Source organism: Gymnoscopelus microlampas (assembly GCF_963454915.1).
Source record: "Gymnoscopelus microlampas genome assembly, chromosome: 11".
Taxonomy (NCBI): domain Eukaryota; kingdom Metazoa; phylum Chordata; class Actinopteri; order Myctophiformes; family Myctophidae; genus Gymnoscopelus; species Gymnoscopelus microlampas.
Genome location: NC_139948.1, coordinates 47640128 through 47654942, shown reverse-complemented (window position 1 = coordinate 47654942; position 14815 = coordinate 47640128). Strand labels below are relative to the sequence as shown.

Genomic DNA, 14815 nt, shown 5'->3' with positions numbered 1-14815 from the left:
TGTCAGCAATTTTTTATTTTTTATTTTTTACTTTTCAACAGGTCCCAGAAATTCATTACATGTCCAATCGTTTGAAAACACACACGCAGCTATAAAATATAATCAATCATTCACATAGAAATCAATGAATTTGTGTGTTCAATTAACTGTTATATATTAATTACATTAAAGTAGAAGACACTGAAAATACAAATTGTTATTCCTGACATACATTATTTCTGTGCAGTACATTAATGAACAAAAGTGTTAAATTGAACTTAAACTTGAGTGCCATGAAATAAGACAACCAAGTTCTTTATACGTTTCAACAGTCTCACAGACAGATCATATGTTTTAAGCTAAATACTCCATTTACAATAATTAGTATTTGGCTGTACTTCAGATGTAAAATTAAGTTATTGTGTTTCAATTTAATAGATCTATAATACATCATTAGGAATACGAGTTAATTGACTTGATTTGAAGTGACAGTTGACTAAAACCAAACCTCTGATGAACACATTTGTTGTCTTTAATGCAAACTAACCTCTTTCATGTAAAGTTCAGGATTAGTGACTGACAGGAGAGATGATCAGAGGAGCAGAGTTGGTACCATATTTATTACCACAGGGGCTGAAGAATGGACAGAGTTTCTCAGTGAAGGTGCAGCCAGTGAAAGAGTAGAGATGAACTCTGGTCTCCACATCATAAAAGGAGACCAGACCCTCCTCATAATCCACAAACACTCCCACTTTCTGGACCTCCTCTCTTACAAGGAGGAGGACACGAGGGTCAGCAAGAGCCTTGTACTCATTTCCATTCCTCAACCATATAGTCCAGTAACCATTTTTGGGGTTCAGTTGGATTCGTCCTTTCCTGTTGATGGACTCTCTGGCCACTCCTAGATCCCAGTCAGTCTTCCCTTTTACCTGAACCTCATAGTAAAACCTTCCTGAGGAGAAGCTTTGTTTTCCTAAGACACAGGGACTGACAGAGAATCTCTCTGTGTTGTCTGGGAGATCCTTCTTTACGTCTCCATCATGCACTTTTTTTCCATCCTCAGACAGGATGAGCCAGCGACTTGCTATATCAGGGTCCAGAGTGACATCCACTGCATATTGTTGGATTCTCCTCAGCTCAACATCACACAGCTTCTCCATCTCTTGATTGAGTGTCTTCTCCAACTGAGCCACAGCTGTCCTCACAGTCCCCACATATGAAGACTGATGGACGCTGACCGTTGTCCAGTCCTTGGTGGATGGAGGGGTTTTGATGAATGTGAAGTTCTGGAGGAGGTGGAGGTGGTCTTCAGTGAGTGAGAGCTGCTTCAGCTCAGAGCTTCTCTTCTCCAACTGAGTGATTTCCTGTTGCAGCTCTTTAATGAAACCTTCAGCCTGTTCCTCTGTTGATTTCTGCTTCTCTTAAATCACATCAATGACCTCAGCCTGGCTTCTCTCAATACAGCTGATCAGAGCAGTGAAGACCTGCACACTGTCTGCTATCTCTCTGTCTGCATCTTTCTTGCTGAACTCTACTGTCTGTTTGACTTCCTGAATCTTCAGTTTTCTCCTCCTGATCATCTTCTGAACTCCAGCCTCTGTCTTTTCCAGTTCGGCCTTCTTTACTTCGTATTCCTCTTTCAAAGATACAATGCACTTTGTGTTGGACGTTTGTTTCTTCCTGAACTGATCAGCCATCTCTGCAAGAACTTTATTAACAGAGAATTATGGTCTCCTATAGAAGGTTTTGTTACATAGTGGACACTTACACACATCATTGCTGTCCCAGTGCTGTGTGATACAGGTGTTGCAGTAGTTGTGTCCACATGGAGTGGTGATTGGATCAGTGAACACATCCAGACAGATAGAACACAGGAACTGCTCTTCAGAATGGAGACTGCTGGCAGACGCCATTTCTACACACTGAAAATAAAAGTGAAAACATGAAATTATTTTTTTAATTATAATGCTCTTCATTTATACAGACAAACCTAAAGTATACCATATACAAGACCGATGCCCATTGGAAACGATGCCTGTCGGGAATGATGCATATGGGGAACACATTTCCATTTGGTTATGCATTACCCATTGTACCCGCCATTGTACCATGCCGGAGTGAAATGTTTGGAGCGGGGGAGTCTGGTGCAACGCTCAGGTCCTGGACCTGGTGAGACGAAGGAGGGGCCCGGACAGGAGGCCATCCACAGAGCCTAGTCCCCCCACATACCAGATCCTCTCCTCCCCCAGTCCCGACAGAGTAGTTCCGGAGAAGCGGACTGAGGGGCCCTGTCTTTCCCTAAGAGGACTGACCGTGGGCAGCTACTGGGACTTAAGTCGGGGCTTGATCAACCCCGGCTGGGTCACCTGGGCGAGGATGTATGTTGCGAGACACAAAACACCAGTCGACCCCAGGCTACAACACTGATGATACGTCCCAGGTGCATCCAAGTGATGTTTTTTATTCATAGTTATCCTAAATACTGGCTCATAGGAATAGACTACGTGACAACCAGGAACAGTCTGGTGACCACTGGAGAGTCGGTTGACAGCCGGAATGTAGACTGCACCCGGGAGCAGTATGGGTTGGCGCCCCAGCCTGTGTCTTCCGTGAGGAAGAAGCCCAAAAAACCCACGGTGAGGCCTTTAAGGAGGGCCTTACAGGCAAGCCGTAAATGGCGCCTGCAGTACCACCGATGCCCATGACACCATCACGCCGGAATGAAATGTTTGGAGTCTTGTGCAACGCACAGGTCCTGGACCTGGTGAGACGGAGGAGGAGCCCGGCCAGGAGGCCACCCACAGAGCCTGGATCCTTCACATGCCAGAGGCTCTCCTCCCCCAGTCCCGGCAGGGTAGTTCCGGAGAAGCGGACTGAGGGGCCCTGTCTTTCCCTAAAAATATTCAAAACATTTTACTTTTCTATTTTTTGAAAATAGCATTTCTACAAGCTCACAACACATTGCGGCACATTGGGAGCTTGTACATCTATTTTCAAATATCTGAAAGTGGTAAAACCTAGTCGCTGCTTTTGGCCTTGTTTTCATAGACCCATGTCCGCGTGTTTCTTTTGTAAAATCTGGCAACGCTGCTGATAACCTGCATTAAGTCTGCAGTAGCTTACTAGGGCGGAAGTGAACAGATATTTAATGAAGCAGCACACAGAGAAAAACTCAATGGCGCCGCCCTGGAGAAGGACCAAGAATAAGATGAATACTGGCAGGTGGCAGTCCTGAGACTGGCATTAAATGCGGGATATGGTCTATTCAGTGTTTGGGATTTCAATAATTGGGTCTACTCTATACCATTACAGTGTTTCCATCGCACATTATTTAGCTGCAGAGGTGAGTTATTATATGTCATATGGTTATTATAAGGCTTATCAGAGGACAGGAGATCAAGCTAAACTAGTTTTTGTTTGTCACGAAAGCTAGGTGTGGTTTCCAGGAAGGTGAATGTCTTGATGAGAAAGTCTTAGACCATGCGTTGGTGTTATGCAGTCAAAACAGAAACGTACATGATGAGAGATTAATGAAGAGCACCACAGGATTTTAAGGAATGCAGTGTCACAAGTATAGTTTGATGCAAGGGCTCCTAAACATGTCATCCTGCACTTTAGGAGTCCAAAATAATTGTGTATATTTATAATGAAAAATATATATTTTATAAAATAATAAATGTGCCACATGGACAGGTCTTGCAACGGACAAGTTTGATGACCCCTGTACACATTACAAAACATACTCCATGCTTTTAAAAACAACGCTCACACTGTGTCGCATCGTGATGTGTTGTAGATTGCATATTATTTGAATCGCCGGTAGCCCAAGTATAAAATAGGGCTTCATTGGTCAATGCATGTTTTGTAATCTAACAAAGTAGACAGTAACTTAAGTTTCAAATAATTGTTGTTGATATAAAAAAATAAAAAATTAAAAAAAAGTACAATAGTTGCCTTTTGAGATGTGGTGGAGTAGAAGTATTAATTATTTTTAAAGTACTGGAAATACTCAAATCAAGTAAAAGTGCCTTGAAATTGTAAGTACAGTACTTGAGTAAATGTACTTAGTTATTTTCCACTGCTGACTTAGACTCTATAGCACTGAAATATTTAATTCAGACAAAAATAACAACTGTGTAATTTCAGGCATTTTTGTGTTGGGTACAGTGGTAAAGTAAGTACATTTACTCAAGTGCTGTATTTAAGTAACATTTTTAGTTTTATTTTTTACTTTAGTATTTCCAATGTTCAGTACTTTTACTGAATGAAACCTTTATTGCCCTTACGGGAATTTGCTTTGCACACAGAGAGCACACATAAATACAACACAGACTAAAAACATGACATGAGCATGGTAATACATACATCATAAAAAGCAAACACTGCATGATCGTCAGGCTCCATACTGCAAAACAATCTTAAAATAAAGACTTGTCTTTGTTTAGCAGCTGAATGCTGCGTGGAACAAAGGACGTAATGATTCGCGTTTTTGCCAGAGGCATGCCGTACCTCCGCCCTGAGGGTAAGAGTTTATACTCAGACAGACCATAGTGGGTGCAACTGATCGGCTATAATCTTTTGTGCTAGTCTCTTGGTATACAGATCTGACATGTATGAGATACTGCACATTACTTCACCAGTTATCTTACCTCCTAATTTAACCACCCTGTCTAACTTGTTCTTATTCTGCAAACTTAGTGCTCCCCCCAGCACTGAATACAGAAGGTCAGTAAACTCTGGATGCAGGTCTTATAGAACAGTATCTGCAGGGTTTTATCCACTTTAAAGCTTCTAAGTTTCCTTAGGAAGTACAGGCGTTGTTGAGCCTTTGCAGATCTGGCATTGGTGTTAGCGTTCCATGTGAGTTTACTGTCGATAATGGTGCCAAGGTATTTGTCCTCCTGTACTATTTCGATGGGAGCGTTATTCATATAGTTACAGGAGTTAGAGAAACAGGGTCTCTTCTAAAATCAAATACCATTTCTTTGGTCTTTTTTGTATTTAAAATCAATGAGTTTACAGAGCACCAGCTATAGAAGTGATCAATCTCGGCTCTATAACTGGTCTCATCATACTTCTACTCCACTACATCTCAGAGGCAAATATTGTACTTTTACTCCACTACAATTATTTGAAAACTTTAGTTACTAGTTACTTTATACATTTTGATTGTTATTACAAAACATACATTACCCACATCAACCCTCATCAATACTGTACTCACGTGTCTATGTGCTTAAGTCTTCTCTGTTAATGAGGAGAATCCTGTTGATGGTAGGTTGTTGTAGAGAATATGATCTCTGCTGTCACTCTGTGTGAGACTGTTTCACATTTGATTCTCATACAGCACATTGTTTAGATTCAAGTCAACATTCCATTGCACCGTGTCAAAAGTTAACCCTTCCTTAGGCTCTTTCACTCTGTATGCAGGTTGATAAGTGCAGAATACAAATGCAAATTCATACCATATTTACACTTTTATATTTGAGTTTTCTTACGTTTGTTTCCCTATGAGAAGAAAACAAAAGCTAAAGAGTTGTTGTTTTTCCTCTGTCATCATACTTTAAACATTGAGTGTGGTTTTATTTTCCAATGTGTTAATAAATACTCATCAGCAATTATTAGCCCAGCTGTCTCTGTCAGTGGAGCCTTGGTGCTAGAATGGAAGTTTCCAGTAGGGTCTTATTCATTTGTAGTTGTACAATTGTTAGTTTTTGTATTTTTTTGTATTGAGGCAACAGGATTGTGATATTAGGCCAGCTGTGTCTCTGTCAGTGGATCCCTGGTGCTAAAATGATCGTTTTTACCGTTACACCTGTAATACAGTAACTGTGATTCTGAGAGCAGATACAGATTCCTAAAAAAAACAAATAACGTCTTATTAACTGATTTATTGTCTCCGCCAGGCCGAAAGGCATGACGAGAGAGTATGTTTTACCCCCTGTCCGTCCGTCCGTCCGTCCGTCCGTCCGTGTGTCCGTGTGTCCGTCATTCGATCTGTCTGTGTACAGCTAATCTCCGGCACTGTTGGCTTGCTCGCAGCCAAACTGTGCACACACAGTCCCTGGATACCAGAGCAGAACCTCTGCCCCAAATTTCTCACAGGGGCCTGTTATAGCGCCACCAGGAGGCCGATTTGTGCAAAACACATTTTTTGACAGTACTCCTACAGATTTTGTCCAAAAATCCCACAAATCGGTACACAGTATCTCTATAGTCATTAAACGAAACGGGTCTTTCAGATTTCTCATATTCCATCCTGATTGGCTAAAAATGCCTTCCAAAGTTTGCAGGAGTGCACCGTTTTGAACAAAATGCCTCAAATCATGAACACAGCATGCAATTTCCTTGAAATTTTGCACGCTCATTTCCATTAGGCCAAGGAAGAACTAACATTTGAAAAATTTCAAATCAGCCTCATGGTGGCGCTATAACAGGCCGATTTGTGTTTTTACCTATAAGTGCACCGATCTGTGTAAAACTTTGTATGCACACTCCCTATAGGTCAAGGAAAAACCTTTGACCTGCCTTTTTCACATCTGCCTTTTATAGCGCCACCAGGAGGCCGACTTGTGTAAAACACATTTTTTTATACTACTCCTTCCAATTTTATCCAAATTTCACGCAAATCGGTACACATGATCTCTATAGTCATGTGATCACGACGGATGTGTTTGATTTTTCATATTCCATACTGATTGGCTAAGATTGACATCTAAAGTTTGCATTATTGGCTTGTTTTGAACAAAATTCTGCAAATCATGAACGCACCGTCCAATTGCGCTCAAACTTTGCTCGCACATTCACACTATGTTGAGGAACAAATGCCAACCTTTTAACATTGGCCTGTTATAGCGCCACCAACAGGTCTAATTTAGCGAAACACATGTTTTTAACAAAATTTCTCAAATCATGAATGCAGTCAGTGTCCGATTGTCGTGCAAGGCCTAAGAAGAAATGGCACCCTTTTCACGTTGGCCTATTATAGCGCCACCAGGAAGCCACAATAGCCTACCTGACCTGGCGGAGACCTGTGCTCCGAGGAGCACTTTTTCTAGTTAGGATTTGTATTAACTGATTTATTAGGTCTACCGCTGCACTATTCATTCATACAACCTAAATGTAGTAAAGATATAGCATTTATTTGTATACACATTTTAACATGTTTGCTTGTATTTGTTCTACAGGTAGACACTTTTGAATTCCAATCATCACAAAGGGCTTTTTCAGCGACATATTCAAAATGAATATCATAAAATAAAACATCAACTAAACTGATGTATCATTTTGATATCGCATTTGTAAGGCCAATATTGGCTGGTATAATGATATGATGACCAATTAATTGTGCATCCCTATTTAGTAATTCTATTAAAGTCACTGACAATTACATATTGTTGTTATTCCTGATAGGTATTATTCCTGCACATTAATGAAAAAAATGTTAATTTGAACCTAGACATGAATGCCATAATATAAAACATACAATCAAGTTATTTTACCAAGGTAGAAATGTAGACAAGATTTCAACATTATTTTTTTGCAATGTGAGGCGTTGTGAGGGTGTTGATCAGCTATTTTCACAATGTTTGCCTCTTTCTCAGGTAATATTTCATAATTTGGCCAATGTTTGACCAGTTTTTATAGAATAGTTTGTTGATCACTTTTGACACAGTAATATAGATCCTTAAAGTGTCACTTAAGAAATGTGCAGATACCCTGTATACAATTATAGTGTAAGTTATGTTGCACATTAAGCTAATCCCCCCCTGTGTTTTGTAACCACATGACTTTCATTCACTTTATGTCAAATAGAAATATTGTCCTTTTGACTCCACTACATTTCTAGGAAGGGACTCATGGTGGGACCCATTATTTTATGTTCTAAATTTAAATTGATATTAAGAATAAAAAGGTTTTTTTTTTATACTTTATTGAGTCCAAACATGTTCACAATAAATCATTCAGTTTACTTCCATAATAGTAATAATACATTTCACATGTTTTATGTCTCTGTTATCAACAGACATTTCGACCCATTCTTTTTTTTTTTTTTTTTTTGCTTGTAAAACCCCTTCACCTACATACAATAAGTAAAAAAATGAAAAGGATATTAAGACATTTCAAGATCATTATTTTGTCGATGCATCCGCATCACCCTCCTTTGTGAGGAGGCATAAGCAATAAAAAAGACATCCAGAAATGAAACAATAAGAAATAAACACACAAAAAGAAAAGAAAAACAAAAGGGGGGGGGGGGGGGGGGGGGGGTTGGTAATATGTCTTCCATTTTCTTTTATTTCATTTTTAGTTCTGAATACTTGGTTGGTTAAAATAAATACAGATCTTCCAAAAAAAATAAAAAAAAATAATAATAATAAAAATAATATTTTAAAAAAGATTTTTTTTTTTTTAGTTTCTAAGGTTAAATTATCAAATTACTTGTATTTGCAAGATAGAGAGCCCATCTCTTTTCAAACAAACTGTCCTTTCCATTGATTTTATGTCACCTTCTCCATAGAATAAATGTCTTTTAAAATGTCCACTTTTTCCATCCATCTGACTACCCTAGGTAGTTCCAGACCCTTCCAACATCTAGTTATTTGTTTGAGGGCTGTAATTCTCAAAATCCAAAAAAGATATCATTCTTCCCTCTGTAGACTTTTGGGACGTGTTCCCAAAAGTATATTGTGATTTTCTAAATTAACAGCTCTTCCAAATATTTGTTCTATGATTTGTAAAACTTTGGACCAAAAGTGTTGTATTGGCATGTAAGGAAAATATGGGTATGGTCCGCCCTATTCTCCCCACATCCCCTCCAACAACTAGAGTTTAAAGTGTACTTGGATATCGATAGAGGCGTTTGGAAATACCTTATATTCATCTTCCAGGCGTATTCCTGCCAAAAAGGCGATCTTATATGATTAAAAATGTCTTTAAAACTCTGATTCCACTCACTTCCTTGTATGGTTATTTTCAATTCTTTATCCCATTTATCCTTTATGTGATCTAGATCTTCAATTTTGTTTTCCTGAAAGATTTGATAAACTTGTCCAATTGTGTTTTTGTAATCATGTCTTTGATGGGATTTTACTATATATCTTAGGAGAGGGTGAAGGTCTCCAAGAGTTCTAATTTTGAGCTTCTCTTTTAAGTAACTCCTACTTGCAAATATCGATAAAAATGATGACTTGGAAGATCATATTGATCTGCTAAATTTTCAAAAGAGACCACCCCTTCTTCATTATACATTTGATAGAATCTCCTGAGGCCTTTCCCTTCCCATATCTTAAAAACATGATCAATACTATTTGGAGTGAAATCTGAGTCACATGACATTTCTCTCATACAGGTAATTTCTTGTTCTTTAACCTTACTTATTTTGCATATCGTTTTCCAAAATTTTAAATGTATTACGTATAGAATGATTGAGTGTTTTAGTCTGTATTTTATTATAGGATGCAAAGATCAAGGTGCTGAGTGGTTCAACCAGATTAGACTCTATGAGCTTCCATTTGTGGCTCATTTTATTGTTCATCCAGATTAAAATGGGTTTTAACTGTGCTGCGTAATAATAATGAGATAAATTAGGTAACGCCAGACCTCCTCTGTCTTTGTCTTGTTGCTGGGTTTTGAGTTTAACTCTTGGCCTCTTTGCATCCCATATAAACTTTCTCATCAGTCCCTCCCATCAGCCTGATCGCCAGAGAATTAGTATACATTGCACGTCATTCCGTGCATAGTCGCCTAGAAACCCCCAAATTCCGTGCATATGTACGGGGAGTCCCACGGTGGGCATAACCAGTCGCAACCCGGAAAAAAACAGGAAGTAGAGCAGTCCCCACAACAACATTTACGATTCTGTGCCTATCGGTACGTAACTCAAACGCCGCTGAGTAGGCTCAAGGGAATGTCGCAATGTTCCGGACGGCAACTCGCTCGCTTTAGCTCGCTCGGTGGTCCTTCACACGGCGACAATTCCCTTGAGACTGCGCGGCTCCGAAATGGTTTAGTCACAATGGGGGAGATGCGAGGCGGCTATGCACGGAATTTGTGGTTTTCCAGTAGTCTATGCACGGATTTTGATAAACGTTGAAAAACGTTCAATGAGAACGTTTCCTCTGGCGATCGGGTTGCTCCCATACATGAAGACATGCAGGTGATATGTATAATGGCAGGTTTTGGAATAAAAAAAAAAAGAAAAGAAAAAGTACATCATAATTTGTACTTTTGAATCATTAGGTATTTACTTTGACATACTCCATTATAAGAAAATATCACCAATAAGTGTCACTCTTTAAAGCTTTATTAGTTTTATTGTTGCACTTCATAGTGAGTCAAATCCAAGGACTGCAAATTTACACATGAATTACTTAACTGCTGATTTCTTTTGAAGGATCACATTTTCCTTCTACAATTTATAATCAACTACAGTACATAAAAATAATAACATCAAAATCATTGTATTCTTGTGTTTACGCTGAACATTAGATATTGTCATTCCTGACATTTCTGTACAGTACAATAATGAGAGAAAATGTTGAATTGAAGTTAAAATTGACTGCCATGAAATGAAATATACAATCAAGTTATTGTACCATGGTACAGTCTCACAGACAGGTCATATGTTTTAAGCTAAATACTCCATTTACAATAATTAGTATTTGGCTGTACTTCAGATGTAAAATTAAGTTATTGTGTTTCAATTTAATAGATCTTTAATGCATAATTAGGAACAACAGTTAAATTACTTGATTTGAAGTGACAGTTGACTAAAACCAAACCTTTGATGAACACATTTGTTGTCTTGAATAAAAACTAACCTTTTTCATGTAAAGCTCAGAATTAGTCTAATCTGAGTGATTGACAGGAGAGATGATCAGAGGAGCAGAGTTTTTACCATCATTATTAACACATGAACAGAAGTATGGATAGAGTTTCTCAGTGAAGGTGCAGCCAGTGAAAGAGTAGAGATGAACTCTGGTCTCCACATCATAAAAGGAGACCAGACCTTCCTCATAATCCACAAACACTCCCACTTTCTGGATCTCCTCTCTTACAGGGAGGAGGATAGAGAACCGAGTATAAGCACTGTACTCATTTCCATTCCTCAACGCTATAGTCCAGTAACCATTGTTGGTGTTCAGTTGGATTTGTCCTTTCCTGTTGATGGACTCTCTGGCCACTCCTAGATCCCAGTCAGTCTTCCCTTTAACTTGAACCTCATAGTAAAACCTTCCTGAGGTGAAGCTTTGTTTTCCTAAGACACAGGCACATGGAGAGAATCTTTTTGTGCTTTTTGGGAGATTCTTCTTTATGTCTCCAGTATGTACTTGTTTTCCGTCCTCAGACAGGATGAGATTGCACTGCGCTGTATCAGGGTCCAGAGTTACATCCACTGCATATTGCTGGATCCTCCTCAGCTCAACATCACACAGCTTCTTCATCTCTTTACTGAGTGTCTTCTCCAGCTGAGCCACTGCTGTCCTCACAGTCCCCACATATGAAGACTGATGGACATTGACCTTTTTCCAGTCCTTGGTGGGTGGAGGGGTCTTGATGGATGTGAAGTTCTGCAGGAGCTGGAGGTGGTCTCAGAGCCGGCGCGCCCTATTAGGCAGAGTAGGCAGTTGCCTAGGGCGCCACTAGGGGGGGGGGCGCAAAAAAAAAAAAAAAAAAAAAAAAACTTTTTTTTTTTTTTTTTTTTCAGAATCTAGGTGGCGCTGTGGCAGAAAACGGTGGCGGTGCGGGGGGGGGCGGGGGGGGGGGGGGGCGCCAGGAAAAATATTGCCTAGGGCGCCAAATTACCTAGCACCGGCACTGGGTGGTCTTCAGTGAGTGAGAGTTGCTTCAGTTCAGAGCTTCTCTTCTCTAACTGAGTGATTTCCTGTTGCAGCTCTTTAATGAAGCCTTCAGCCTGTTTCTCTGTTGTTTTCTGCTTCTCTTCAATCACATTGATGACCTCAGCCTGGCTTCTCTCAATACAGCTCGCCAAAGCAGTGAAGACCCGCACACTGTCTGCTATCTCTCTGTCTGCATCTTTCTTGCTGAGCTCTACTGTGTGTTTGACCTCCTGAATCTTCAGATTTCTCTCCTGTATTATCTTCTGAACCTCAGCCTCTGTCTTTCCCAGTTCAGCCTTCTTTACTTCATATTCCTCTTTCAAAGATACAATGTGATGTGACTTGTGGTCTAACTGAGTGCAGAATTGACAAACACACACATGGTCAGTCTTACAGAACAGCTCCAGAGGTTTGTCATGTTTCTTACACATAACGTCTTCCAGGTTTTTCACAGGGTCGATTAGTTTGTGTCGTTTTAATGCTGTGGAACTCTGGTGAGGCTCCAGGTGAGTCTCACAGTATGAGGCCAGACACATCAGGCAGGACTTCAGAGCCTTCAGTTTGGTCTCAGTACAGACGTCACAGGAGACTTCATCTGGTTTAGCAGGTTCTTGGTTTGTGTTGGATGTTTTTTTGAGCTCCTTTGACTTCCTGAATTGATCAGCCATCTCAGAGAGGACTTTATTAACAGAGCATTGTGGTCTCCTATAGAATGTTTCTTGACATAGTGGACACTTAGACACATCAGTGGTGTCCCAATGCTGTTTGATACAGGTGTTGCAGTAGTTGTGTCCACATGGAGTGGTGATTGGATCAGTGAACACATCCAGACAGATAGAACACAGGAACTGCTCTTCAGAATGAAGACTGCTGGTGGACGCCATTTCTACACACTGTGAAAATTGTGAAAACATGATGTGTTTTTTTTTTGCTCTTCATTTATACAGACAAACCTAAAGTATACCATATACAAGGCCGATGCCCATTAGGAACGATGCCTGTTGGGAATGATGCATGTTGGGAACACATTCCCCTCTGGTTATGCAATACCCATTGTGCCCTTTGTCAGACTATTTAGAACTGTACATTATCATAGTACATAGGCCAGTCTGTGCTTCTCGAGATACATGAAGCAAAGATATGTTGATAGGCAGAGATTTCACACATTCATAGCTTGATATAGTATAGCAGTGGTGTGATGTTGTTGCAACAGCCCCCAGTGCACGCTATTTAGGACGGCCCCCCAGCCCCAGAGCATGCTATAGTGAAACACACACATAGATTGAGTATGTGGACTCCACAAAACACGCATACTGTACATATGTCATCACCATGACAGCTTGTGATGGACATTTTCTTTTTTTTACTACAGACATATAAAAAAAGTGGTCAATAATATTACCAAAACCACTCCTAATGTTCCATAGTGTCTATGTGTATGTGCTACACATTTTAAAAGCTGATCTACAAGCTCACAATGCATCATATCGTGACATGATGTGAGTTTTTAGATCAGCTTAGATTTGTTTTTCTTTTTTTCTAATTTGTTTGTTTGTTTGAAGTTTCTTCTTTTTTTTGTGCCTATAATGATACACCCAACATTTGGGGAGCCCTATATCAAGGGGTTTCCTGTTTACCAGTGTTGCCATGTCTGCTTACTATAAGCGACTTTTGGGCCTGTTGTTTCTGTAAAGTCACTTGTAAATATTGGTGGTTGCAGTCGGGCTTGTATCTAAAGTAGTCGCTTATTTGGGCTTGCTTCCTAATGTTTTTTTTTTTTTTTTTTTTTTCATTTCTAGGACCCCCAGATTAATATGTATTTGTCCGCAGAACCTCATCTGAAAATAATGTGACAGGGACCCCCCACCCTGATAAAAGATTTGTGTTGTTAAAATGTTTCAAAAATATTCAAAACATTTTACTTTTCTATTTTTTGAAAATAGCATTTCTACAAGCTCACAACACATCGCGACAAACTGTGAGCTTGTAGATCTGCTATTTTCAAATAGCTGAAAGTTGTAATTGTCTTAGCTTTTGGCCTTGTTTTCATAGACCCATGTCCGCTTGTTTCTCTTGCAAGATCTGGCAACACTGCTGATTACTTGCATTATGCCTGCAGTAGCCTACTAGGGCGGAAGTGAACAGATATTTAATGAAGCAGCACACAGAGAAAAAAACAATGGCACCACCCTGGAGAAGGGCCACAAATAAGGTGAATACTGGCAGTTGGCAGTCCTGAGACTGGCATTAAATGTGGCAAAAATGTCCAAGTCTATTCAGTGTTTAGATTTCAATAATTGGGTCTACTCTATACCATTACAGTGAGTGTTTCCATCTACTCTACACCATTACAGTCAGTGTTTCCGTCTACTCTACACCATTACAGTCAGTGTTTCCATCTACATACCATTACAGTCAGTGTTTCCATCTACTCTACACCATTACAGTCAGTGTTTCCATCTACTCTACACCATTACAGTCAGTGTTTCCATCTACTCTATACCATTACAGTCAGTGTTTCCATCTACTCTACACCATTACAGTCAGTGTTTCCATCTACTCTACACCATTACAGTCAGTGTTTCCATCTACATACCATTACAGTCAGTGTTTCCATCTACTCTACACCATTACAGTCAGTGTTTCCATCTACTCTACACCATTACAGTCAGTGTTTCCATCTACTCTACACCATTACACTTTACCAGGCACCACAATCATTTAAACTAATTCTTAAAATATTACTTTGTGTATATTTATAATGAAAAATATATGTTTTGTAAAATAATAAATGTGCCACGGACACAGGTCTTGCAACAGACAAGTTTGATGACCCCTGTACACATGCTAAAACATAGACGCTCACATGTCACATCGTGTCATATCGTGATGTGTTGTAGATTGCCTATTATTTGAATAGCCAATAGCCCAAGTATGAAATAGGGCTTCATTGGTTAATGCATGTTTTTTAATCTAAATCTACAAAGTAGTTG

At 39.6% G+C, this 14815-nt stretch overlaps 1 protein-coding gene across 1 annotated transcript; it reads right to left on the bottom strand.

The window, feature by feature from the left end:
• Window positions 1–270: 270 nt before the first annotated feature.
• On the bottom strand, window positions 271–12706 carry LOC311054812 (zinc finger protein RFP-like; the record flags this gene model as incomplete). Its single annotated transcript, XM_084070814.1, has 3 exons — window positions 271–1400; window positions 1515–1678; window positions 11788–12706. 3 exons carry the CDS (start codon window positions 12704–12706, stop codon window positions 549–551), a joined length of 1935 nt encoding a protein of 644 aa, XP_083926940.1. The 3' UTR covers window positions 271–548.
• Window positions 12707–14815: the final 2109 nt, after the last annotated feature.